The sequence below is a fragment of the Anser anser genome, assembly GCF_964211835.1.
Source record: "Anser anser genome assembly, chromosome: 16".
Lineage (NCBI taxonomy): Eukaryota > Metazoa > Chordata > Aves > Anseriformes > Anatidae > Anser > Anser anser.
This window is the reverse complement of record NC_139737.1, coordinates 5894356-5918836: the sequence shown is the minus strand read 5'-3', so window position 1 is coordinate 5918836 and position 24481 is coordinate 5894356. Positions and strand designations below refer to the sequence as shown.

General features: G+C 53.6%; 2 protein-coding genes across 5 annotated transcripts in view; both read right to left on the bottom strand.

Moving 5' to 3' along the window:
• PMEPA1 (prostate transmembrane protein, androgen induced 1) overlaps positions 1-4784 on the bottom strand; it is a 41392-nt gene extending 36608 nt beyond the window's left edge. For both annotated transcript variants that reach the window (XM_083801841.1, XM_083801840.1), the window contains exon 1: positions 4301-4784. In XM_083801841.1, the coding sequence (XP_083657967.1) occupies positions 4301-4403 (103 nt within the window). In that variant the 5' untranslated portion in view covers positions 4404-4784. The remainder of the gene's footprint in view (positions 1-4300) is intronic.
• Positions 4785-6611: 1827 nt separating this feature from the next.
• Positions 6612-24481, bottom strand: part of ANKRD60 (ankyrin repeat domain 60) — a 299598-nt gene continuing 281728 nt past the window's right edge. The window contains exons 4-6 of one of the 3 annotated variants that reach the window (XR_014573108.1): positions 19881-24450; positions 16100-16179; positions 13155-14625 (exon numbers count right to left, since the gene is read on the bottom strand). The gene's annotated coding sequence lies outside the window, so the exon portion shown is untranslated. Of the gene's footprint in view, positions 6929-13154; positions 14626-16099; positions 16180-19880; positions 24451-24481 lie in introns of those variants that run through there. The other 2 variants (XR_014573109.1, XM_083801848.1) reach the window with 2 other exon arrangements.

The window sequence follows — 24481 nt, the reverse complement described above, 5'->3', positions numbered from 1 at the left end:
GACGTCTGGGAGTGTGCTCACGGTGTGAACAAAGTTTCTAGCTAATTGCAGCAAAGTGGCCCTTGCACAGCTCTCCTCGCGAGCTGCCCAGCCAGGTTTTATTACCTCGGATGTAATCAGCCACCAGGAGATGCACGGTGTCAGGGAACCCGAAGGATCTGATTAGATAAACTGCACACCACGCACGGATCTCCCTGCAGGAAGCGAAGTGTCAGTCGGGTTTTAAAATGAAAAGCCATTGCAAATAAATGACCTTTCTTAGCTAATTAGAGTTACCAAATTCTGACGGTTGTTGTTACCTGAAACAAGACCAACAGACATGACTGCACACTGACTGCACTCAGGAAAGGAGCTGGACTCTAATTACTGCCTATTAGTGACACCGTGTATTTTGGTACTTCCCTTGGAAAGGTCTCCTCACGTCTATCCATTTATAATTTAGGTTTACAAATTCATTCTAAAGCTGGATTTATCTAACCGCCAACTCTCAGCCCTGGAAAGCTAAAAATATTAGTACATTTGGTGAGGAACAGCAAATAGAAATAAATAAGCAGAGGGAAGGTGTGTTGGTAGGTATTCTTCTCTCCATCTGCAAAGCAAGCAGCACTTGTGAGGCTCATTCAGCGCCCTGAAATTTTTTTTGGGGGGGGTCAGATCCCACCTTGGGAGCTCTTGGCTTGAAGGAAGGCAGTAGGGGTGCTGCATGTCACACACTCTTCAGTGCCAGTGCTCTCACAGGCAGGATCTGAAAGCATAATACCGGGTGAAACGAAGGCAAGCCAGAGGCTTGTTCAGGGGGCGGAGGAGATGCACCACCTTCAGACACAGCCTAACAGGACTTGCTGTGTCAAACACCCTCCCGAATACACCCTGATGCTGAGGGAAGAGGAGGCATTAGCCAGATCATGTTTCCGTGCTGCATTATGCATGATTCGAGGCGCCTCTGGAGCGCGGGTGTCACGGGGCTGCGACCCGCCTCGCCGGTGGTGCGCGGTGCAACGCGATCCAGGTGTTCACCCAGGGGAGAAGAAAACAAAAAAAAGAAAAAAAAAGACTATTTTTCCTCCCATTTCCTCCTCTGCGTCTTTTAATTCTCCCATTCAACCCTGATTATAAAACGCTCAGATTACATCGCTGCTCGAGGGCACAAAACCAAACCTGCCTTTACGACCCTGCTGCTGCCCCGGCCGGGTGGGTGACGGTGGGAGCGCACCCCGGGGTGCGGTGCTGCTGCTGGGGTGCACCCCGTGGCTGCCCTGGGCGAGAGGCAGTGCCCGGCGTGGATGGAGAGGCAGCCAGGGACACACGGGATTCTCCTGGGTTTGGCCGAAGTCAAACCGAGAGCCACAACCTGAGCACGCTTTGGGAAAACGCTCTGCGGCCGGCTAAGGGGCCGGTGGCAGCCCTGGCTTTCCTGCGGGTGCTCACCTCCTGGGGGAAAACTTGAAGGGGGGAGGAAAAAAGAAGTAAATGTGTATTACGCGCCGTCCTGAAAGAGCCTGGAACTGCCACTGATGCGGCGTCAGGGGAGAAACTACCTGCCAAAAAAGCAGCCCTAAGTGGAAAGGAGTGCGATCCCTGCTTGAGCCACCAGCATTTGGTTTGCTATTAAACCGAAGAACGTGAAAACCTCGGAGCCTCGGACAGAAACCTCCCTGCCAGCCCGCTCGGCCCCCCCCCGGCACCTCGGCTAAGGCCAGCACAGAAGCCAGACCTCTGCAGGACGCACGGTGCAGCAGGACCCCTGCCACCTCCCAGGGCGCCCCATCGTCCCAGCCCTTCCTGGGCACCTCAGCCCCTCTGCAAGAACCCCCTGGGGCGCGAAGCAGCCCTAGCACGGGTCAGGTCCCCGCTGCTGGGGCTGGATGCAGAGGGACAGCGATCGCGGGATGCTGGCAAACCCACCCGGCGGTGCTGCCCGCTGCGGGCGAGCAGGGAGCTGGCGGGGAGGCAGGCACGCCGCCGCGCCAAATAATTAGTTATTTACGGACTCTTCCGACGCGCAGCTCACCCCTGACCTCCGTCACCCCGCCGAGGCGATTAGCGACCACTGCCGCAGACGTCTGGCTGCCCAGCGCCGCCGGCACCACGGCGCGGCCAGGGCAGGCCCCGGCCCCCTCCCCAAACCCCCCCGGCCTAATCCTAATCCTAATCCGGGAGCCGCGCAGGGACCAGCTGCTGCCGCCGTGCCGCAGCCCGCCGCGCGGAGCAAAGCCTGCGAAGAAATAGTTTTGGGGATCAGTTGCACGGTTAACCTAATTAGAGGGTTAAATTAAAAGAGTTTACAGCTCTGCCACTTTCCCGAAGCATGCCGGCGTGGTAACTTTGGGCTGGGAAATGAGAGCGCATCTGGTGGTAGCTGCCCAGAGGTTCCCTCAAAGTCGTATTGAAAAGGTAAATGAAAGCAAGCCGTCTGAGGGAAGCAATGCTGTAAAACGAATTTCTCTCAGGAGGCTCAGCTCTGCCCTCCCCACGGAAACCAGACAGAGGGGACAATGGGGTCACAGCCCCCGCAACTCCCCCACAGCCCCCCGGTACCAGAGCGGTGAGCCCAGCGCTGCCCGCGGCCGGCAGCAGGCAAATCGAGGCACCGACAGCGACGAAACCTAGCCGAAACGAAGGGAGAAAGAGCAGCGGCGATGGAGCTGGGTGCCGGGCTCCGGGAGGTGACGGGGACAGGCCGGCTGACAGCAGCCATCTGCTCCAGGGGCTCGGGGCCCGTCCGGCCCCAAAAAGGGGCACCCTGAGGGGTCCTGGGGTGTCCCACATGTCCCCGGTGTGGCACGCACACAGCGCCCAGCCCGGGCACCTGCCTCCCACGGGGCCGGTCCCACGCTGGGGAAGAGAAGAAGAGCAGCACCAAAATGCTCTCGCTGCAAGGTCCAAGCACGAAATGGGAAAGCCGGAGAGCTTCCAACAAGCCCTCACGCCAGCAGCCTGGAAGAGAAGGTTTTCCTCCCAAAGGCGCTGCCCGTTCGTATCCCCAACTTTTACCGTACCCACGAGCCTCGATCAGACACGGAGTCAAGGCTCTGCTCCTCGTAACTGTGCGGGACACAGCTCGTGCTCGCTGACTGGCTGACAGAAAGAAGAACTGTATCTTCGTTATTTACACGCTGCCATCGGTATGCACGCCTAGCCCGGCCTGCTCGAGTCAGGGAAGAATAATGGTCTATTCAGTACCGGCAGCGTTAATAAAATCAGGCAAATCCAGCTTAGTTTTGTCTGAACACGAATGAGATTAAATCAAGATTAAATGTGCATACAGTACAAAGGGGACGGCTTATGCGAAAATTCAGCAGGAACACGTTTCCGCACCGGTGTGCGAACGCCCGCAGAGCTTCCCCGGGACGCAGACACCTGAACGGAGCGAGGCTGAAAGCGGAGGAGGCGCGGGGCAGGCGACGCTGGACGAAAGCCACCCGAAACGCCCAGGGACGGATGCCGGCCCCAACAAACCGCTCCGCAACCCCGCCGGAGGTAACGGGGCAAAGTCTGTGCCCGCCGCAGCAGGAGGCACGGCCGGGCCGACTTTCCCCTACGCCCCCCGCGAGCGAGCCTGCCCCGGCGCCGCGCCAGGAGCGCAGCAAGGCGAGCCCCTGCCCGGGGCTCTCGTTTTGGGCCAGTTCCCATCGGGTCCGGGTCCGGGGGCACGCAGCGAGGCGCCCGGCGGGGTACGACCCGGCGTGCCACCCAGCCCGGGACACCCCAAAACCCTTCCCCCCGCAGCAAGCGCCACCGCAGCCAGCTGAGTCCCGTTCCCCGGCCCGGCTCTCCCCCGTCTCCGAGCCCTTCGTGGCCAGAGGGGCGAGGGCCAGCGGCGGCCAGGCGGCGGTGGCCACGGAGGGCAGGCGCTGTCCTCGCCGCTCCCCGGAGCTCCCACAGCCCGGGTGGCCGGGGCCAGCAGAGGGGGGACGACCGGGGGGGGGGGAAGCGGGACAACCGGGCACGGCTCCCCGGGAGGGGGGCTCGGGGCCCCCCGGCACCGCCCGGCGGGGGCGGAGGGGAGCGGCTCGGGGGGGCTCCGGCGGCCAGGAGGGAGCCCGAGGTGCGGGAGGCGGCGGTGCCGGGGTGGCCCCGGGGCCACGCGTGTCGCCTCCCCGCGTCACCTCCCACGAGTGGCACCAACCCCGCGTCACCCCCCACGCGTGCACCCCCACGCGTGCACCCCCCATGCGTGCAGCCCCCCACGCATGCACCCCCCCCCACGCGTGCACACTCAATGCAGGCTGCCCCCCTTGCACACTTACCCCTTGCACGCCCCCCCCTTGCACGCCCCCCCAGCCGGACGGGCACTTACTGATCTCCATGCTCTGGAACAAAGACCTTTTGCAGTTGCATGTGCAGGACACATTGGGCTGAAGAGCTACGGCCGTGCTGTTCAGACCCATTAAGTTATACATTTAAAAAAAAAAAAAAGAGGAAAAAGGAAAAAAAAAATTAAAAAAAAAAAAAAGAAGGCGACGGCGACACAAAGAACTTCCCGGCCGCCGAGCGCTCTCCGGGCAGCACCACATAAAGCCGGGGCTCCTCCTCGGCGCGGGGGGGGGGAGCCGGGGGGAGGGCAATGCAGCTGCGAGCAAAAATTGGAAATAAAAAACCCGGCGCGGCGCAGCGCCCCCCCCCCGCAGCGGCACGGCCCGGCACGGCACGGCCCCGCCGAGCCCCCTCTGCTCGGCTGCCGCTGGGCCGCTGGGGGCGGCGGCCCCGCACTTGCTTGCTTTCTTTCTTTAATTAATTAATTAATTTTTTTTGGGGGGGGTGCGATGCCGTCGCTGCCCGCCCCCCCCTCTGTCCCCCCCCCCCCCCCCCCCCGCCGCTCATTCACGGCCCCGCGGCCGCCGCCAGCCGCGGGCGGGCCCCGTGACGTCAGCGCCAGACGGGGGCTGCCCCTCGCGCCGCCCCCCCCCGCCCCCCCCCCCGTAACCCCCCCCGGGGGCTCCCGCCCGGCCCCGCTCGCCCCAAGCCCCCCCCCCCCCCCCAAAGCCGCAGCCCCCCGGGGTGCCCCGCCTGGGGAGGGCCCCGACGTGGCGACGGGGGAGGGATTTGGGGGGAAAAATGGGGGTTTTGGGGGCGGGGGGGGGCTCGCCGCGATGTTGCGCTGTTTGCTCCCGCGGACCCCAAAACGCGCGGATTTCGGGGGGGTTTCTGGCAGGCTGAGAATGGAGCCCGGCCGCTTTTAGCGAGGAAAAAGGGAAAAACTTCATCCCTCCCCCGAGGGCTCGGTGTGCCGAGGTGTAGTCAAACCTTCTTTTTTTTTTTTCCTTTTCTTTTTTTTCCTTTTTTTTTTTTTTTTTTTTTGAAATAAACCTGAGAAAGCGGGGGGTTATAATGCAAACGCTGGAAGCAGCTTCGCCGTGCTGGGGCGAAGGAGCTGCTGCTCGGGGAACGCTGCTCCTGGGAGACGCAGGCAGCCCCGGCACCTTCCCGGGGTGCCCTCTCCCCGTGAGCCCCCCCAGCTGCGATTTGGGGTCGGGGACGGGCGAGGAGCCCCCAGGATTGCACTGCGAGGGCCGCGTGTGCCCCCGTGAAAACCCCGACCCTTGTGCAAAGCCGGAGGTGGATGGATGGTGCCAAGGCCGGCGCCGCTTTGCTCATGGGGAGGCTTCGATTCGTATTCCCCTCCCCAAAACCAGGATTTCTTTCTCCACGATTATTTACAAACCAACGTTAAATAAGCGCCTGCGCTTCACAAAGACTCCGGAGGCCCCGTCTGGTCCTGAGAAAACGCCCAGAGAGGAGGAACGAGGAATTGCCAGGTTGTTTAATCTTTTACTCCTTGCCACCCGCCAGATGGTAACTCCCAGCGCTTACTAATCCGCAGGAGCCCCGGCAGAGGATCGCGCCTCTTGGGTGGAAGCGAGCTTCGAGGTTCGGCTTCGCGGCGCTGCTCAGAGGCGCTGCCGAACCCCAGGGGCCCGGGGGGCGATGTGGCAGCCCCCCTGGGAGCCCCTCCTGGAGCTCGCTCCGCGGGCAGCAGCCTCGGCCCGCGGGGAGCACGGGCGGGCGCTGGGGGCTCGGGGCCCGCTCAGCCCCTCCCCAGGCTGTGGCGAGGTTCTGGGAAAGAAATCATCGCTGTGACTGCCGTCAGTCGTGGCCGGCACGCTGTGAGCGTCCACAAACGGCTTGCCAAAAATTACCTGGAAAAAACCTACGCAAGGAGCGGGAATCAAGCACTTCCAACCCTATTTTTATATCCTGCTCCCAGCTTCGGTTTCCTCATCCGTGACGTGGGAGGAGTGACGCTCACCTGCCTTTTGGCCTCGTCCCTTCCACTTGGTACTGCAGTTGCAATTTCTTTTGTGCCAGGCAAAATTTCTAGAAACGCTTTGTGAGGAGGCGAGGAGTGGGCCGAGGGCCTGCCCGCCTCGGGAGGGCCAGCTCCCAGGGCGGAGCGAGGCGCACGCAGCAACCCGGGCCGCACACCCGCTTCAGGCAGCGTTACGTGCCGACCCGCTTTGTTATTATTCAGCTGGAAATGCGGTGGTGTCACTGTAAAGCAAATGGCGACTGAGTATCAGAGACCCAACCCCAACATTTCAGATTTTTTCTGACATTTTAAGACACAGACGCGGCCCATCCTAAAATGATCATAAGGTCACAAACGCAACTATAAGTAATAAACTGTTCTTCAGCAGCACGTCCAAGCCCTGACTGAAGGATTTTGTGTCCTCTCTCCATCCCAGGTGCCTTTTGCAGCCCCCAGGGCTTTGCCCAGCAGCCCGGGCACAGGCGGAGGGGTCAGGGCCGGCGGCCCCCGGCACGCAGGAGGAGCCCTGGGCCGAGCGCCCGGTGCAAGACGTCCGCCCTCGCCGTGATTCAGCCTGCTGGTTCGGGGGCAGTTTTTACAAGTTTGCCGAGCTTTGGTGGAGGGAGGTTCCAGTTTCAGACGCAGGCCGATGCAAGTTCACACATCGTCCTAGCCCTCCTGAAAAAAAAAATAAAGAGAAAAGAAAAATAACTGTTCGCAAGTCGATGCTGGTTTAAAAATGCGCTGTTTACCACTATCCCCATTTCATCTGAACGACTCACGTGGCTGTAAGAACAATCAGCATTTTTCCACCGTGATTTAAGAACAAATAATTAAAGTCATCCCAGATGGGCTTGTAAAAATTAGAGTACATCAGCTAACTTTAAATGACTTATCCTGTTCCTGTGCTGACGCTACCCACCCTCCAACCCGCTGCAGTTTTTCAGTTTCTTCTGTACCAGCGCCGAGCGCTACCTGGCTGGTGCGATACTTCTGGACACCAATTTTTGTCGATTTTGGCACCTGCGTCCTGTCACTGTTGAGCTTTTCTCGGTTTCTTTTTATGTTCTCCCTAGAGGCGCCGCTGCTGGCTCCAGGAAGCGCGTGGGCACCGCGAGAGCGGCGCTTCCTGCTTCTCGAGCTCCCAGGGTGAGCCGGGGCAGCTCTCCGCGCCTCACCTCCTTCCGCGCGGTGGAAAGGGAGGGACCCAGGGGAGCTTTGACAAGATTCGAGGTCCTCGAAAGTGAATTGCACAGACACATCGCTCTGCTCTGGGTACTCGGGGCTGTAACAGCATCTTGCCCCTTGCCACACCAGCACCACTCATTTGCCTGTGCAGTCACGTTGGTGTCTTTGCTGTTATTCCTCACGGCAGCACTTGCGCGTTAGTTAAAGATTTGAATGACCCTGCATAATCGCTGTAGTGCAACGCTAAGGATAAATTCATAAACGTAATTGGGAAGAGAGATCCATATTAGAAATAAGTAACCCTAAGAGTCAAATCATCTCCTTCCCTAAGTGGTTGAGGAGATCTAAAGAAAAACAAAACAAAAAATTCAACAACTCCCCGAAGATTTGTTAACTAAACAGTTGTCCATTAAGGAGACCAAATATTTCACAGCATTAGTCTTTGGATTAATGTTAAATCGATACGCACTAACGCAATAGGGCAATAGTTACCATGGTGAATAATTCTATATTTATTTTCAAGCAAGCCTTATTTCGAACAATTCCAGACACGGTTTCTACTTTCTGGTTACTAAAGTCTTTATTTATTTATTTTTTAACCGTTTGGTACCAGGAACTCTGGATTTTCTCCCTGACAATTGTAACAAGATCTCTGCCGCGATAGAGAACAATGCTGGGCAGGGACACAGATGCTCGCCAGTTTCTTGTTTCCCTTTGAAAGTCAGCACAGATTAATCTCAGGTATGATTTAAAGCGCAGCAGCTATTCTGAATTAATTCCTCAGCAGACGAGCCCTCATTGTTGTCTGGAACATCAGACGCGTTTCCTTCGGAGACTTCATCCCATGCGATACGTGTTAATAACCTACCGCAAACACGATCCCACCTGAAGCGATCCCAAACGCCCACCTGCGCCTTCCCTGCTGATCTACCGCTCTGCCCGCTGTCCGTGCCCCGTGGCCTCTCCCCGGGTCACTTTCCCTCCCAGTCCCCTCTTATCTCCCGCCCCCCTTTGAGCCTGGACCCCTTGTCCTTGCCCAGGGCCGTGTCAGGACAGCGGCATGGGGGCCCGGCGGCCCTCAGCAGCCCCCGGGTGCTCTCTCCCTCCCTGCACAGCCCCGCGCTGGGGCCCACGTGGCTGGTGCCATGCCCACCCAGGGGGGCCAAAACCTCAGTGAGCGTTGGTTCCTAATGCGCGTTTGTGGAAGCCACCAGCACGTTCCTCCATCCTGTTCTACCTCAGCGGGGACCAGAGAAGAGGCTCCAGGGACCAGACACGTTCGCCCCGCCGGGAGCTGGGTGCCCCGAGCGCCATCACCCTGCGCCTTCACAGCCCCAACGGGCAGTGCTCGTCCCCTAAACCACGAGGAGCAAAACCGGGTGGCGGGCGTGACACCACACAGCGCTGGGGGAGAGCGTCAGAACAGCCCGAGATGAGCTAAGGCGTGCGTGGCAGCACGGCCCCGCAGACACCGGACAGGCGGACACACGGACGGCACACCGCTCGGCTCCAGGCGAGCCCCCCGGCCCTGCCTGGGCACCTGGGGGGCTCCGAGCAGCTCGGAGAGCATGGGGTGGGCACCCCCAGCCCGGCCGCGCGGGGACACGGAGCCGCCGGGAGCGGGCCCGCAGGGACCCCCCGGGACCCCCTCCCCTGCCCTGGGCACCCCGAGCTGGGGTGGGCGCCCCCCGCCCCCCGCCCCGCGGGCGCTGCCCCTTTAAATCCCCCAGACGCCGCGGGGGCGGCCCCAGACGGCGCGCGGTGTCACGGGCGGGCCTGGCCCCGCCCCCTCCGCATGCAAAGGCTCAGCCAATCACAAGCGGGGCGGCCGGGCCGCCGGGCTCCGGACAGCCAATCAGCGGAGGGAGGCGGGGCCGCCGCCCCCTCCCGCCGCCGCGCGGGCTGGCTGTCCACGTGGGGCGGGGCCGTGACCGCGCGGTGACCCGGGGCCGTGACAAAGGCTCCGCTCGCGCCTTCCCGCGCCGCCGCCTTAAAGGGGCCGCGCCCGCGGGGGCGCGCGGGGCAGTGGCGGGGGCGCGCACCGGGGTTTGGCGGCGGCGGCGGGCGCCCGGTGCTGGGGCCGGGGTTGGCGGTGCCTGGGGCCATAGGGCCGTGCCCGTGGCCGTGCACACGCGTGTGCGAGGTGGTGCAGGGCGCGACTTGGGCACCTCCCGTGTCCCAGCACCCTTGGGTGGGGGCGCTGGGGCTGGGCCATCGCCCGCTGCGGCCACCGCTGGGCTCAGCCCCTGGGGTCGGGTGTTCGGTGCCCGCAGGCAGCCCCCAGCACCGCTCTGCAAGCAGTCCGTGGGAGGGGAGGCGGGGGAGCAGCGTGGGGGTGAGACGGGGGCTGCGGGTGCTGTTACGGCCCGGCAGAAGGACAGACCCCCGGCAGCAGCCGAGCACGGGGCTGAGCAGCGCTGCCACCGAGGCCCCTTGTTAGCGAGCAAGCAGCACAACCCAGCCTCTGCATGCAGGCCGCAGGCCATGCGGGCGGCCTAGCCCCGCGCTCGGTGTCGCCGCCTGACAAACCTGTTAACTTGGGGGCTGCGGCACCAGAGAGACGGCGACACAAACAAACGGCAGCGCTGGGGGAGAGGGAGGGTCCTGGAACACCAGCGCTCCCAGAAATGCCTTTTCCGTAACTCTATTTACTCAGCTGCTGAAATGATTTCAGCTGAGCGATCGGTCTTACACGCTGAAACCCAGCCGCCCGTTCCCCGATAGTCCAAAATGCTACATCTGGGCCTTTATCTGCAGGCCTTACCCCCTCCCCCCCTTTTGTTTAAATGAGCTCCTGCAGTATTTTTGCCCCAGCCTTGCCACCTCCTCACAGCCTGGGCTGAGCCACCCGCACCCACATCGGTCGTTCCCATCTCACCCGGCTGCAGAGAGCTGGGTGCTCCCGCACAAGCCGTTGTTTTCCAACACAGAACCGAGAGCTTGAGTTTTAAAGGGAACAAAAATAAAACGTTGAACTCGGGGTGAGGACAACGCTGAAGTGCAGCCGTGTGCCCCCGGGTGCCTTGGGGCCGTGGTGGCCCCAGACCTCAGGCGCTGCATCCTGTCCTGCAGCACCGCGTTTCCTGAGAGCCGCGCCAGGAAAACGAGGGGCAGCGAACGCACTGCGTGAGGCGAGGCCAGGCTAGGCTAAGCAAGCTACTTAACTTGAAGCTGGCCACAGCGTGTAGTATATTACCGGGAAAATGTTATATACAATAAAAAAAAAAACATGGGGTGCGCACACAGCATTACGTACTGCTATGTTACTAATAATCTTTATTTTTACTGGAATATGAAAAAAGCCAAATTGTTATACTTCATTCTCAAATCACGTGTCTTGCCTAGCCTCGTACCGCTCGCCACAAAGAGAACTTAGGGGCACACGTAATTAAATTGTATGAATCAAGGATATTGTCTTGTTGAAGGCTTTTTGTTGTTATTGCCATTTTAGATTTCTAATGGTGACCTGTGAAATGGTGAATCCTGAGGCTCTGGAGAAAACACAGAAATGGCCCCTTTTGGGGACTCCAAGGGCCCTGTGCGAAGCCGATTTTCCAAATGAAAATAGTTATAATATCAGTTAAAACCTAAAGGCTTCACTTTTGCAAATCTTTTATGCTCGATTTTATACAGCTAATACATCGCCAATGTTTCCAAGGAAACCAATATGCCCTGTTCTCACTGAACCAACTCTCACTATTAAAACAATTAAAAACTTAATCTGGGTTCCCTCCCTTCCTCCCCCCCTCTCCTTTTGGTATTACCGTACGCGTTTTAATTAAAAACACGATGGCGATAAGTTTTTTACACATATGTAGGCTACGCTGTAAATTACCTAAAGGAAGCTTGACTCCAGAGCACAATAACTGGGAATCAACTCCGTTTCCACAATTGAGTAAAAACAAATTAACGGGAGCCTTGATGAATCAATTACAGCCACTGCTCATCTCTGAAGGCTATCGGCCAGCCGATGGAGAAGTTTAAAACTCTGTCGGGTTGTGAAAGGCACGGGAGGGCGTTGGATGTGCCTGGGCTCCGAGCAGCAGCAGGATCACCTCAGGCTGCCCAGCTCCTGCAGGGCAGGGCATGGCACACCGCAGGAATTCCCCCCATTCGTGCCGCCAGCTGACTGAGCAGCAGGATTTCAGGTTGTGCTGGCTGCGGAAAGCAGGCCCGGAGGTTCCCTGCCTCGTGCCCTTCGGGGTGCCTTTTCCGAAGCCTGCCCTCGAGCTGCTGCTTCGCACGTCTGCGCCCTGAGGCCCAGCTGAGGAGATGAACGCGGTGGGAGGCCCCGCGCTCGCTGTAACACAGGCAGGGCCTGGAGAAAGAGGGGGCTTGAAAATTAACCCCAAACGGCGTGCTATAAAACCCTTCGGGGTTTCACAGTCAAAGCACCTCTCTCCAAAGCTGTTGTTCTGGAACTGGGCGTCTCAGCCAGGGCGAACAATGCCGCCCTTCTTCTGGTAGGCTCCTGCACGAGTTCCTCATTTCCCCAGGCTTGTGTGTGAGGTTTTGGGGCTGCTGGCCCTCGCTGACAGGGCCTGGGGCACCTTCCACGGGACGGAGCAGGCCTGGGGCCCGCAGCCTTCAGGCGCTGCCTCTGTGTGGACTTCCAGAGCACCACTGCTGTCCTCAGGGCTTGGAAAACAAACACGAGCCCCAGGGGCCAGCACAAGGAGCTTAAAGCCTCGGGGCGAACACACAGCCCGGGCTCTTTGTGTCCGATGTGTTTTGCTGGCTGGATCTGAAGAGGCAGTCGGATCCAGGCGCGGGGCTCCGGGGCTGCTGAGGAGAGGGATCTGCGGGTCAAGAGGCTCATGAAAAGAGGAAACCAGCTCCAAGCAGACGTGAATGGCACCGGGGAGGCAGTAAACACAGCCCCGCTCTTTGTTTCGCCCGCATTGTGTTTGCGGCTCTGCCTGCTGCACGGTGCCTCTGCTCCTCTGTTCCCCTCGCGCGCGCCGCTTCCACTCCCATGCCAAGAGGCCGAGCATGAAGGAAGGGAGCAGGCGGCACGGGGACGTTTCATGTGGATCCAAGAGCTAAATCCGGCCCTCGCTTGTGCGCTCCCCCGATTCTCCAAGGAGCAGAAGGGAAATGCAGCCAAAGCAGCTTCCTCCACCATTGTCTGAGCACTCCGACATCCTCCTGCCGGCGCTGCGAGGGCAGGGGACAGGGACGGGGTGTCTGGGGCACTTCCAGCTCACCCCACACCTCCGGTGGGGCTGGCCCAGCCAACCTCCCCCCGGGGGTTCCTGCAGGCGTTGGGCTGCCCGGAAGCTTTAGGGAAATGAGTTTTGCTCGCTCCTCCGTGCACATCCTTCAGGGCAGCGTGTTGCTGTGTGCTCCTTGCAAATGTGGCTTCCTGTGAAAGAAATCCCAGCCGTGCGAGCATCCCCCACACAGTGTGATACATCCCCATTCATGCACACTTCCCACCACTCTGACACGCAGTATTGTACAACCGAAGAAAGTGCACGGCAGGTCTGCACTCAGAAATACCTCATTCTTCTAGCGTGCAGGGGTGACTTGGGGTTACTGAGGAGGGTTTTTTTCCCCCTCTCTTTTAGAAGAGTTTGGAAAATTACTTTCCACCATCTGCCCTCCCAGAGCTAGGAAATATTTGGAATACATTCCATTCTCCTAATGAACATGCAGCAGCAGGGGTGCAGCAAATAAGAGAGAGAAAATCTTTCTAATGAACAACGAATGAACTAGAAATCAGATCTACATAGCTTCAGCTTTTGTTGCCTATAGCTTTAGGGTGATTCATGGAGACAAAAATCAATGAACGTGCTGTAGACCCAGGCCTAGCACGGCGGGCAGAAGTCTTGTCGTGACCCAAGCCATATTTGTTTTTGGTACAAATACAGACTCTTGCTAGCTTCCTTTTCTTTTAATTGGGGAAAAAAAAAAAAAAAGAATCTTAAGTACGGTTCCTATAACTCTTGTTAACGCTCCTCAAAACGTGTTGAATTTATAGGATACTGTCAAACGCGTATTAGTATTCATGACAAATCATGTTGCTTCCAACTGGTATATAGAGCTGTATCATGCTCTTTTGTTTAAAAAAAAAAAATGTGCCCAAACTGAATAAATTAGCAGGTCTTTCTCAGAGGAAGAAGGGCCAAAAAGCTCCTCTTGGTCCACACTGAGCATTGCAAGAGGTGAATTTCCAGATCTGCCACAGCAGAAATTAAGGGATGCTCTCAAGTGCCGTATGTGCCACTATGTATATGCAATTAGCTGTTCTTCTAAGAGCATCGCCTGCTGCAAACCATCTAGACATGAGCAAGTTTCCACCCAAGGCTTTGGGTGTCAGAAGCTTGGGCACACCGAGGGGAAGCCTCAGTTCCAGGCTCTGCTGCTGCGTGAAGCACGGGGCGGCCCATCACAGCCGGCCTTAGTGCAGAAGCAGAAGGAATAAAGTGCTCATGGAGCCATCCTGATTGGCAAAACATCCGATTAGGTACTGGGACTTTTCCTCATACCTCCTTACTGGTGTATTTATTTATTTTACCTGTCCGCAAGCTCTGCCCCAAGATACACAATAAGGGGCAACGAAGAGCTCAAATCATCACCTCTGAAGCAAAGGCATCCCTCAGCTTGTCCCCTGGAGCACAGGAAAAGTTTCCAGCCTGCACTGAATGGCATGACATGGGCCACAGCAGGCCAGAAGCAGCATTGCCAAGCCAGGCAGATTTAGGTGCTAGAACAGGGAAGGATTTAGTCCAACAGGTATTGACTTCGAAGATACTACTAGCACTTTCTATACTGTCCCAAAACCCTAAATTGACCCTACATATTCCTAGTCCCCAGAGCACTGAGCTCCTCATAGGAAACATTGCCAACAGGTGAGGTATGGGGGAAAAAACAAACAAACAAAAAAAACAACTTCTGCCCCTAGAGGAGGTTTCTGAAAGTCTGGAGCCCCAGAGATGAGCATGTAGCAACCCAACGCGGGTGATGAAAGCAATGGGCAGACAGGCATTGCTGTACAGGTACACCCCACCTGCTCTGCTCCAAGCACCACTCTTCGGTGCAGGAGGATCGGGATGGAAGGCATTGTGCTGGCTTTCCTCTCTGCACCTGGTGTCTTCACCTGGCTGTGTGCTGAGCTGCTGATTTTTTGATGTATGAATTGATTGCCTTGGAGCCTGACTCTGCAATTCCTTCCAACGTTTAACCTGCAAGAAAGTCAACGGAGCTTTCCCAGGGAGATCCTACATGGCCAGGGCTCTTCATTTAATACCATTTTCTGCATGTGTTCACCTCCCTCGCCTTTATTCCTTGTACTTTCGCCCACCAGAAAGAGGAGCTGCGTTCAGCATCACAAACTCATTAAGCAGCTCCTAGGTGCCCCCTTGTTCTGGGTCTCACACTGGAGCATGCATTAAGGGGAAAAAAAAAAGAGACAGAACGTTCCTACAAAAAGCAATTTCTTGGCTGGCCATTTTTTTTTTTTTTAAAACTCCCCTCAATATGGCAGGAGATATTTATGTCTGAACAAATCCTTCTCCCTCCCAATCAATCCAGCTTCTCTTGAATCTGCGCCGCAGTCACACTGTTTGTATCGCTGTTATTGTGAAAATTAACGTGACGACACAAAACGCAACATCATGACTAAAGGTGTGTGAAATAGTCCCAGAGAAACGAGAAGCGACTTCAAATGCAAGGTATTTCCTCCTTCCCCTTTCTCCCATCCTACAATCTGCTACAGTTCTGAAAATGGGACAGTTTTCAAATAGGCTATATTTGCAGAGCAAAGATGGATGCTATTTTTATTGCAAATTAGCAGATTTTTTAGCAGATCCAACCTCATTTGCAAGTGAAAGTGACTCTACTTACCATGCAGATATAGGTCTTATGTTGGAAGCTCATGGAAATTCATGTTTTGAACATACTTACAGAAGAAAAAAATAGACCCTGCCTTTATTTCTGGCTGAGACTAGCTCCACTGAAGAAAGACCAGTGGGGCAGCACATCTTTGCTGAACCGCTGCATTTTGCGAGCAAGCGTGAGTGATCCTGAAGCAGATCTGAAGCTGTGCCCCGAACTTTGGGGGGCTGGTGGACTTTAAGGAGTCCACAGATACATAAAAAAAAAGATAGTGTTCACAGCCAGAAATTTACTATCCATGGATCCACATTCCCCATGGAAATATTTGAATGGTCTGCACGCTGCAGAACACTGAAAATTCACTGTCCCAACAGGCAGAGCTAGCTAGGGACATTCATGGTCTGCCCTAACGTGAACAATTTAATGTATTAATAGTGTGAGGGCAAAGCTTTTTCAGTCAACGCTTGTCCTGCAAAAGATGCCATTTCAGAATGCCAAAACTTTTCATTACATTGGGAAAAAATCTGGTTGGTTGTTTAAGCCAAGAAAAACAGTTAAAAAAAATTAGAGAAATCCAAACACCGCATTTAAGTGCTACTGAATCAAAAGCTTTTCAGGTTTTTGTCTCGAGATGAGATTTTTCAATTAAAAGTCAGTGTACAACTTGGGAGAGGTGAGCAAATGGTTAAACACCTCCCCAAACAAAACAGAAGAATAACTCATTGCATCCCAAACTGTGCCAGTTGTATCAAGCCCAAACCCATGCCATAAAAATTACAGAGAAAGTAAAATTTGGGGGAGCGAGAGAAAAATTGTGCATACCTTTAATACATTCATACAACAGTGGTGCTGGATTCCCAGAAGTGTGATTTTAGATTCAGTTACAGCTTCATGAAAATGAACTAAGATTAAAAAAAAAAATCTTCATTTTAATATGGGCATTGCAAGAAGAAAGTGAAAAATGAACAGCAGGCGGGGAAAGCAGAGAGATCCGATTTCAAGAAGGGGAGTTTAATTTTAAGAGTGCAATTTCTACCTGCCAAATTTGCACATGCATTCCTCGAACCTGAAGCCATCCAGCAGGTGTGAACCTGTTTGTACTTCTCCTGACAGGAGCACAACAGAGGGAAACCAGCGGTGCGAGTATTCAGGTATGCTAACAAATTCTTTTGGCAGATGCCAGTTTCACAGTTAGCTGCTACAGATGAAGAAGCGAAAGGTGAGCCTCAGCCCTGCTGTTACGCTGACGTGGGATGGGCTCAGCTCTTTCTCCCTGTCCCATCCCTGTGTATTTGGGGTATGTAGGTCCCGGTTTTATGATGTCCATGACAAGGGCAGATCGCATTCCTGAATGCCCTGCTGTCGTGGACTTCAACGAGACTGTTTTCATCACAGGCAAGTTCAAGATCAGAGGTGACATTTTAAAGACACCTAAAATTCATCTTGCAAAGACAACCAAATCACTAGCATCCAAACCTAAATTAGTGGGGTTTGTTTGTTCTTTAAGAAGTCCCAGACAGCATCCGAAACCTCGGCTGTTCTGCCAGCACAGGGCCCCTGCTCACACACCACGCAGAGTATTTAACACCCGTGTACCCGTCCCAGACGCTGATGCCCTCCCAGCTGAGTGGTGACACTGCTCGGTTTGCACGGCGGTGGCACTACTACTTTGTCACTACAACAGAGGTCACATCTTGGAAAACAGAAGGACACTTCTCGGTTCACAGTTTTTACCATCCTTATTTTCTTTAAGATAGGTACAGAGGGTGTAATTTCTTATTACTGACAAAAAGGCCGGGGTATTCTTTTGTGAGCACGAGGCATCATGTAATTTGTAGCAGGCATGAATTATTGCAGTGTCTCCATCCAAACAAGCGAACATCTGTATCCCATTTTCATTGGCACCACAAGATACCTGGCGCGGCCCCAAAACAGAGTGTTTAGCTACAAGGGTTTAAAATATGCAGTAATTTGCTGTTGTGTTATCTTCTGGTATTCTCTGCTTTGGGGAAAAAAAAAAAAAAAACTTTATCAGAGAAGTCCTCCCACTGTCTCTTCGCCTTGCTCTAGTCCAGAATGAAATGAATCAAGTAAAACAACTTCAAAAGCCTCATTTATTTCCCTCCTGAAGAGTGGTGCTTAGGGAAGCCAGTTGGGGCAGCATCCTGCGCAGGATGGCACACTGCACGTCCCTCCGGCCAGTTCTGGTGGCCAGGGTTTTTTTTTATACGGGCACAGGGGGCTGTGTTGTATTCAGCCCTCCCCAGGCCAGCTGGATGGGGAGAGGGGCGTTAAGAGAACTGGAGGTTCACAGGAGAAGTCTGGGGGCTCTCAGTCCGGGATTGCGTCCTTTGCTTTTGAAAATACATTTAAGGCCTTGGCTTTGCTGAAAGCAAGGCGAGTTCTTAGAGCAGACACCTCAGTTAGCCACCTCACATAAAACTTTAGGACAGAAAGGCTCTGTTACACCCTTACCTTCAGATTGTTGAGCTATAGAAGTAAAGAGACAGAAGTAAATAAGGCCATGTCTCCACAGAGAAACACGGTTACGTCAGTACGGCTATAAGTGTCCTGGAAACCCTCTTATATTGGGGCGAGAGGGGCTTTTGGGACATTCCTTCAAAAAAAAAAAAAAGACAGTATCTTTCTAGTGTCTTCACTAAAGAGGATATCCCCCAAATATCCGCATCAGTTCCAGTTCATCCCTTACGTAATACCAGGTAGTTTCTTTTTGTAGATGAAGCCTCATTAGAGCCCCGTGTCCATAAACCCGTACCGGCTCCAGAGGATTCTCCCTGCACGGTGAGCGCGGGATCAGCCTCTGCTGACGCTGCCTGCCCGAGTGTTTGCCAGTGCTGCCAGCCCTGCTCCTGCCTCCTATCTGCGGGAGCATCAGAGGGGAAGGAATGCCGCTTGCCGAAACGTGATAGACTATTGCTGCAGGCAGGAGTAACTTGTGCTGTCAGTGTTCAATTAGCACCGAGTTAAACTAAATGTCTTGTGAATATTTCATAACGATCTGCCAGCATCATAGCTGAACTCTCTGGCTTTTACCAAGCCATTTCCCTTCCAAAGTGACACGATGCAGAATTAAAGACGGATGATGAGCCAACCTTGCTTGTTTGAGTACCTATTCAACAATCACGCAAAATAACAAAAACAGAGTAATAATTAAAAAACAGCACAAAATACACTAACATCAGTCACCTAAACCTATCCTCTGAAAATAAACCCTCACTTTGTTCAAAGGCAGTTTATACGAAGAACAGCTCTTCTTTTTCTGACTGTAAATTTATTGTAGCCTTCCCCATTTACTTCAGGAGTTACAGGAGCTGAGCTCACGTGAACTTCTATATTTCCCATCTTATTTTTCACAAAAAGCTCAGAAGTTAAATGGCTTGGAATAGACCTTAAAAACAGGGCTGGCTTTAACTTGAAATACAGAACCTGCAGCAGGCACCGGCTGAGCTGCACAAGCCATCTCCCCTCACTTCCTCTGTGCGCAGGATGCTGGGGTTTTGACCCAAGCTCTCTGGGATCTGGGGCAGAAAAATCCACTGAAATCCCTCAGTGTGGCAAACCAGCCACTGCACAGACACACAAACCTCCGGCTGGAAAGTACCTGCAGGACCCGTGTCGTCTGCCTGGGGGTCCTGGGCACTAAGTCACTGGGGACACGCAGCTGGGTCTTGGAGCGGGCAGCCTGGGGTGGGCACGCAGCCCTGGCAGAGCAGGAGGGGCTCCGGAAGGCAGAGGCAGCAAAACACCAAGGGTCGCAGTGCTGACTGCTCGCAGTCCCTGCTGGGGGACAGGGGCTGCCTCCAAGGATGGAAAGGTGCCACAGGGCACGAAGAGCCTTTCCCAGATTTTCTGCTGAGGCTGCCAATAAGGAGATTGGTTGGTTCCAACAGTAATGGACCAAAGCCACCAATTCACATCACCTCATCCATCATACGCCCAGATGATAAATGATGCTGGGTTTGCACCAGCCTGGGCTGATACTCCACAATACACAGCCAAATTGCCTCGCTCGGCTTGCTGAGGAGACGGTCCCACAGCTGATGAAGGGCAGGCTAAACTAGAAACTTCTCATGGTATATCTGCACAAGCAGAACGAACTCTGAGACTGCTGAAAGTAAACTCAGAAGGTAAAGAGCAACAGGCTGAAGCGACCACAGGGACTAAGCCATTTCGCTTGCTTGATGCTAAATGGCCCATGGCTAGTTTCACCTAACAATGCTGCACTTTCACCTTGAGTCCCAACTCCACTGGATTTTACAGCAAAATAGCTAGTACATGTTAGTTACCTGCCCATAAGGAACAAATAGTCACACCTCTTTGACAACAAAGACTTAGCAGGAAAGTCCACATGGGAGCTAGCCTATAGCACTGCTGCTGTAACTGCAAGGAAATAGCAGGGAAAGCTTGCCCATATTGGTGGGATACGTGCTTTGCCATTTTATGAATAGTATTATAATATACCTATATAAATGCATAAAAACATATCTGTGTTTTACCTCTGGTCTCCCCCTCCTCAGTGCCCAGCCCTTACACACTGCAATCACTCACTTTTCCTCTGGCATCATCACACAAGTATCCTTACCTGTGCCAGGGAGCCAGGGCTTCTGCAGCCCAAGCCCAGCAGCGCTGCTGGCCCCCCAGGGGATGTTCCCCTCCCTGCTGAATGAATTGGGAGCTCAAACCCCAATAGGAATTGCACTGAGCTATTTTTGAAAAATAAAGTTCTTTAATCTCTCCTGTTACTACAGCCCCTTTGCTACCTGACCTTTTTAAAGCCTTTTTAAGGTGGGGGAGAGATGGGCAGGAAACCGCAGAGGGATTGGAGGCACCTGGGGAGATGGGGACTAGAGCCAGAGGAGAAAACAAGACACAATCCCATGCCCCCACCTCCTCCGGGCCAGGGCACTGCTGTTAAATGCTCTACTGATACATGCTAATTAACCTCCTGCCTTCGCAGATAACGAGGAGGTGGCTGTGCTGGGGAGGGGGCTGGCAGGAAGGCACACTGGGCGAGCCGGTTGTGGCTCGAGGGGACAGAGCCCGGCACGCGGTGTCTGAAGGCTCCTGTAATTCATTTAACAGAGCTGAAGGCCTACCAGCATTCATCTGCCACAGATATAGATGTAATGCAAGCAGCAAAACAAACCCAGCGTGGCTGGGCTTGAATATTAATATCTCCCTCCAAGGGCAATGGAAGTAGGGCAGAGCCTGGGGTTCGCAGGCATGGGGGGGTTTTGGTGTGGACAGGCAGCCTCATTAGCAGCGAGTGCCCTGACCCTGCTCCGCACAAACGCCGACATTTACTCTCCCCAAATGGCTGAGCTAATATACTGATAGCGGCGGTGGCATCCCTCCAGCAGATGGGACCGATCTGCTTTGTACATGGACCTGTTGGGGTTTTTGACACAGTCGCTTGTCTGAGTGCCAGCATCTGAAATACAACTCAGGAGGCCCTTTATGGCTCCAAACTGGAGGCATTTGGGACCTTTTCCATTTTCTGTTAGACAGTCACAAAGAAAGGGAATGCTACTGAAGTCTGGGCAGATTAGTCATGGAGTAGATTTGCCCGATGCCGTGTTCAGCTCTATAATAGTTGCCAGAGTAAATTCAAGGATGTGCTTTAAAATGCCAAAATATATTAGTAATGCTCATCTATGAAAATAATGATTATGGCAAAGGATTTGTTTGTAAGCCTTACAGAGAAAACACAATTTATCCCATATTTTGCTGGAAAAAAAGGGAAAAAAGTCCCATATCTCACTCCTGGAGTTTCAGAGCTGAAAAGAAGGGGCTGGAATGCTCCCAACGTCCTCAGAGCCTTTCTGACCCACCCAGTCCCACTGGCTTTAGCAGGTTGTTCGAAATAATCAAGCGGCTGTAAAAACAATATTTTGAACTTGATTAACATGATGTTCCACTTAGCAACTCCACTGCTGTTGTTTTTTTTTGTCCTTGATAATCAACGGGTAGAGGCTGATGCCGCGTAATTGCTAACCACCAGCCTGCATTTCAGCTGCAGCCCTCCCCAGCGAGGGAGTGGAAAAACACACGAGGTAAAGGACCCAAGGGGAGGGGGACACGATAAATAATTTTACAACTTTACAAGAGAGAGTAGCACACATGGAACAGCTCCTATAAACATGGGGACACAGCGGGACAGGGAACGAAGGGCTTTTCTGCTCTTCCCTTGCTTAGCTGGCCAAGTGGCTCGCCCACCGCTGGGCACGGGAAGGGACCCAGCAGACACCCAGCCAGAGCCCCCAGGGGTGTGAGCCCGTGGTGTGGCACGGGCACTGGGAGAGAGCAGCCCCCAAGTCCTGCGTGTCTGACCCTCTTTGGGGTCAAAAGCCCTGGAAAACGCCCCATTTGCGTGAAGCACTGGGGCTCACCTGGTGCCTCCAGGTTTCTGTGAGATGCTTTATTGCATTAGTGTTGTCAAACGGTGACATTTCTGAGTGTAAGTCATGGGGTTGTTGTTAATGCCAATTTAATGGTGCTAAAATGATTAAATATGGCAGGCTTTTAAATAATGAGGTACATAAAAGGTGTTAATAACCTCTTAAGTGCTTTAATAATATTCTGTGCTATCATAAAATGTTAGTAATTGGACCTCTTAACTTTCATCTGCCATAAAGTAATGAAAGAAAAAATCTCAACAGAGGCGCTGAATGGCTGAAAATTTTGCTTAAATAAAAGAAAAAAAAAAAAAGAACAATGGCAAAACTGAGCCCTATTTGTTAAAAAAAAAAAAAAAAAAGAGAAAGAATTAACTGGAAAGCCCAATGGAACATGCATTTTAATATCATGCAAATTTTTAGCATTTCCAAAAATTGTCTTTGGTAGAAGGCACTGCAAGAACAAAGGATCCAGAGAGAGGCACGAAGGTTCGCTGCGAAACCCAGCATCGGGTGGGCTGCGTGGTCTGGAGTGAGACAAACGTGTACATTCCCTGTGTGAGTTAGAAACGGCCTCTTTCTTACTTGTGCATCACAAACCCAAGCCAAGCCTGGGTCATTCTTTGAGACCATGCAGCTGAGCAGAGCTTCTTATGCAGGTTTAACTCCGGTGGGACTGATCCTGCAGCAGGAGCATCGCCTGCCAAAGGGCTTCTGGGCCGGGCAGTGCTGGAAGCCCCCAGCATGCCAGGGCAACTGGAAGTGATAAAGGATCCTTCAGAGCCTCTGTAGGTAATTGTGCGTGTCTAAGAGCACACAGCGAAGCACTGAACTGGGTTGGATGGGGCAGCAGAATAGCCACATGTAAATAAAATGGCAAACGGGGAGCACAGATAGGAATATCTACATGACATCTGGCCAGGATCCTGGGTAAGCAGCAGCTTGGGTGGGAAAGGGCTGAGGTCTTTAAAATCCCCTTCAGGGCACTGCTGAATCCCATCCAGACCCCATAAAACGTCCCAACATGGGGCTGCCGTTGCCTTAAGACTGAGCAGGCTCCTCAGCATCATTTCCAGTAACGTTTGCTGGACCTCTTCTCCCTAAACACCAAACAACCCAACCAAATTACAGTGAAAACCCTGTATCAGCAAAAGCAGCTTAATTAACGGAGATTTGCAAGTTCTTGATTCAATGGCTTTCCCAGGGAAACCCTCGTAAGATCTCCCTGGCTTCCCTCCTTACGTGCTCTTCTTTACTGCCTGTTAACAGGTCTGCCCAGTTCATTTTAAAACTGGGTGCTTTGAAATGTCTGTAAATGCGAGCCTCTGAACCTGGGGGCTGGCCGTGTGTCAGAGGAGTGCTGTGCAGCTCCTTCGGAGCCTCGCCAGCCTGGCTCTGCGGGGCGAGGGCAGCGGGGCGCCCACCAGCCCTCCGCTTGTACCTCGTGTCACGCAGGCGGGGAGCGGGAGCAGCCCCACGTGAGCCAGGCACCCGACTGCTCAGCAGGAGTAACAATGGGAAACGGCAGAAGCCAAGAGTTTGCCCATAGGCATTGAAAAAATTATAATGAGCAAATCGATTTTGAGTAGTCTAAATTTGCTTGGAGATAAATCAGGAACAGAACAAATGCTCTATCTAACAGAGAAATGATTCACCAAGTACAGTGTTCCTAGAGCCATGCAGAAGGCTCTTGGCTGCTGTGAATGCCGGCTCCTTTTTTTTTTTTTTTGGCTTTATATTGCAGACAAGACCATTATTATTTTCTCGTTATGGGTCTAGTGCCGATCCCGTTGAAGTCAATGACAAATTTTCCATTAGCTTCAATGAAGGACTTGGCCTCATAAAAGCAATTATTCATCCATACATAAAGTACTTCCTTGACTCTTGTATTTGAGAGCGAGAGCCTGCTACCCACTCGTCGGCATCTCTCTCCAGCACAGCTACAATTTGCACAGGCCCCCTATGCCCCACTGCAGGCCCCAGCATCCCAGAATAGGATCATATTTCTTCTTGCGTAGATGCTCTTTGGTTCATTTGATGTGCCCATTATTTGAGAACCGTCTCTCCTTTTGTCCATTAGGTAAATTCTGGATGAGATTATTATTCTGGTTCGGTTTGTAACAATCCCTCTGGATCCATCTTTATGCTTGTTAGGATTTTAGAAATGCAATCTAATTTGTGCTAAAGCATACAGATTCAGCTCCCCTATGATCTGTGCCGTTCACATGTCATTGCTATGTCTGCAACGCCGCTCTAACGTACGCCCATCGGTGGGAGCAGCCGTGGGGGTAGAGCCCGAGCAGGAAACCCCACCGAGACAAATACCTGAGCTCCGGTGAGCCTTGGGACCGTAAGTGAAGCCAATTGGTTCATAGACAGTTCTTTTTAATTCCTTATCGACTCTCCATGAAATACTAGTTTTTTTAAGCTTGACTGGAAATCACCAAACTCCTTTTGTGGCCATGAGTGCACTTTGAACCATGTTCCTGGAATGTCAAGAGATGTGCAGAGCCAAACAGAGATGCTCATGTGCTTATTTAATCCCACTCTGCACATTTTTATTTTTTTTTTATTTTTTGGTCTGCAGGCTAGTTCAGATTGTAGTCAGTGTAAGCTTCTGCCTTGTTCTTGCTTGCAAAGCTCTGTGCACACCCTCAGCACCATGGAGAAATGCAGCCAAACCCGACGTGCCAATAGCCAGCAGTGACCAGTTTCTCATGCTGATTGGGCAAGTTAATTAGAGCAGAAGTTATTTTGCTAGGATAGGTTAAAAAAAAAAAAAAGAGAG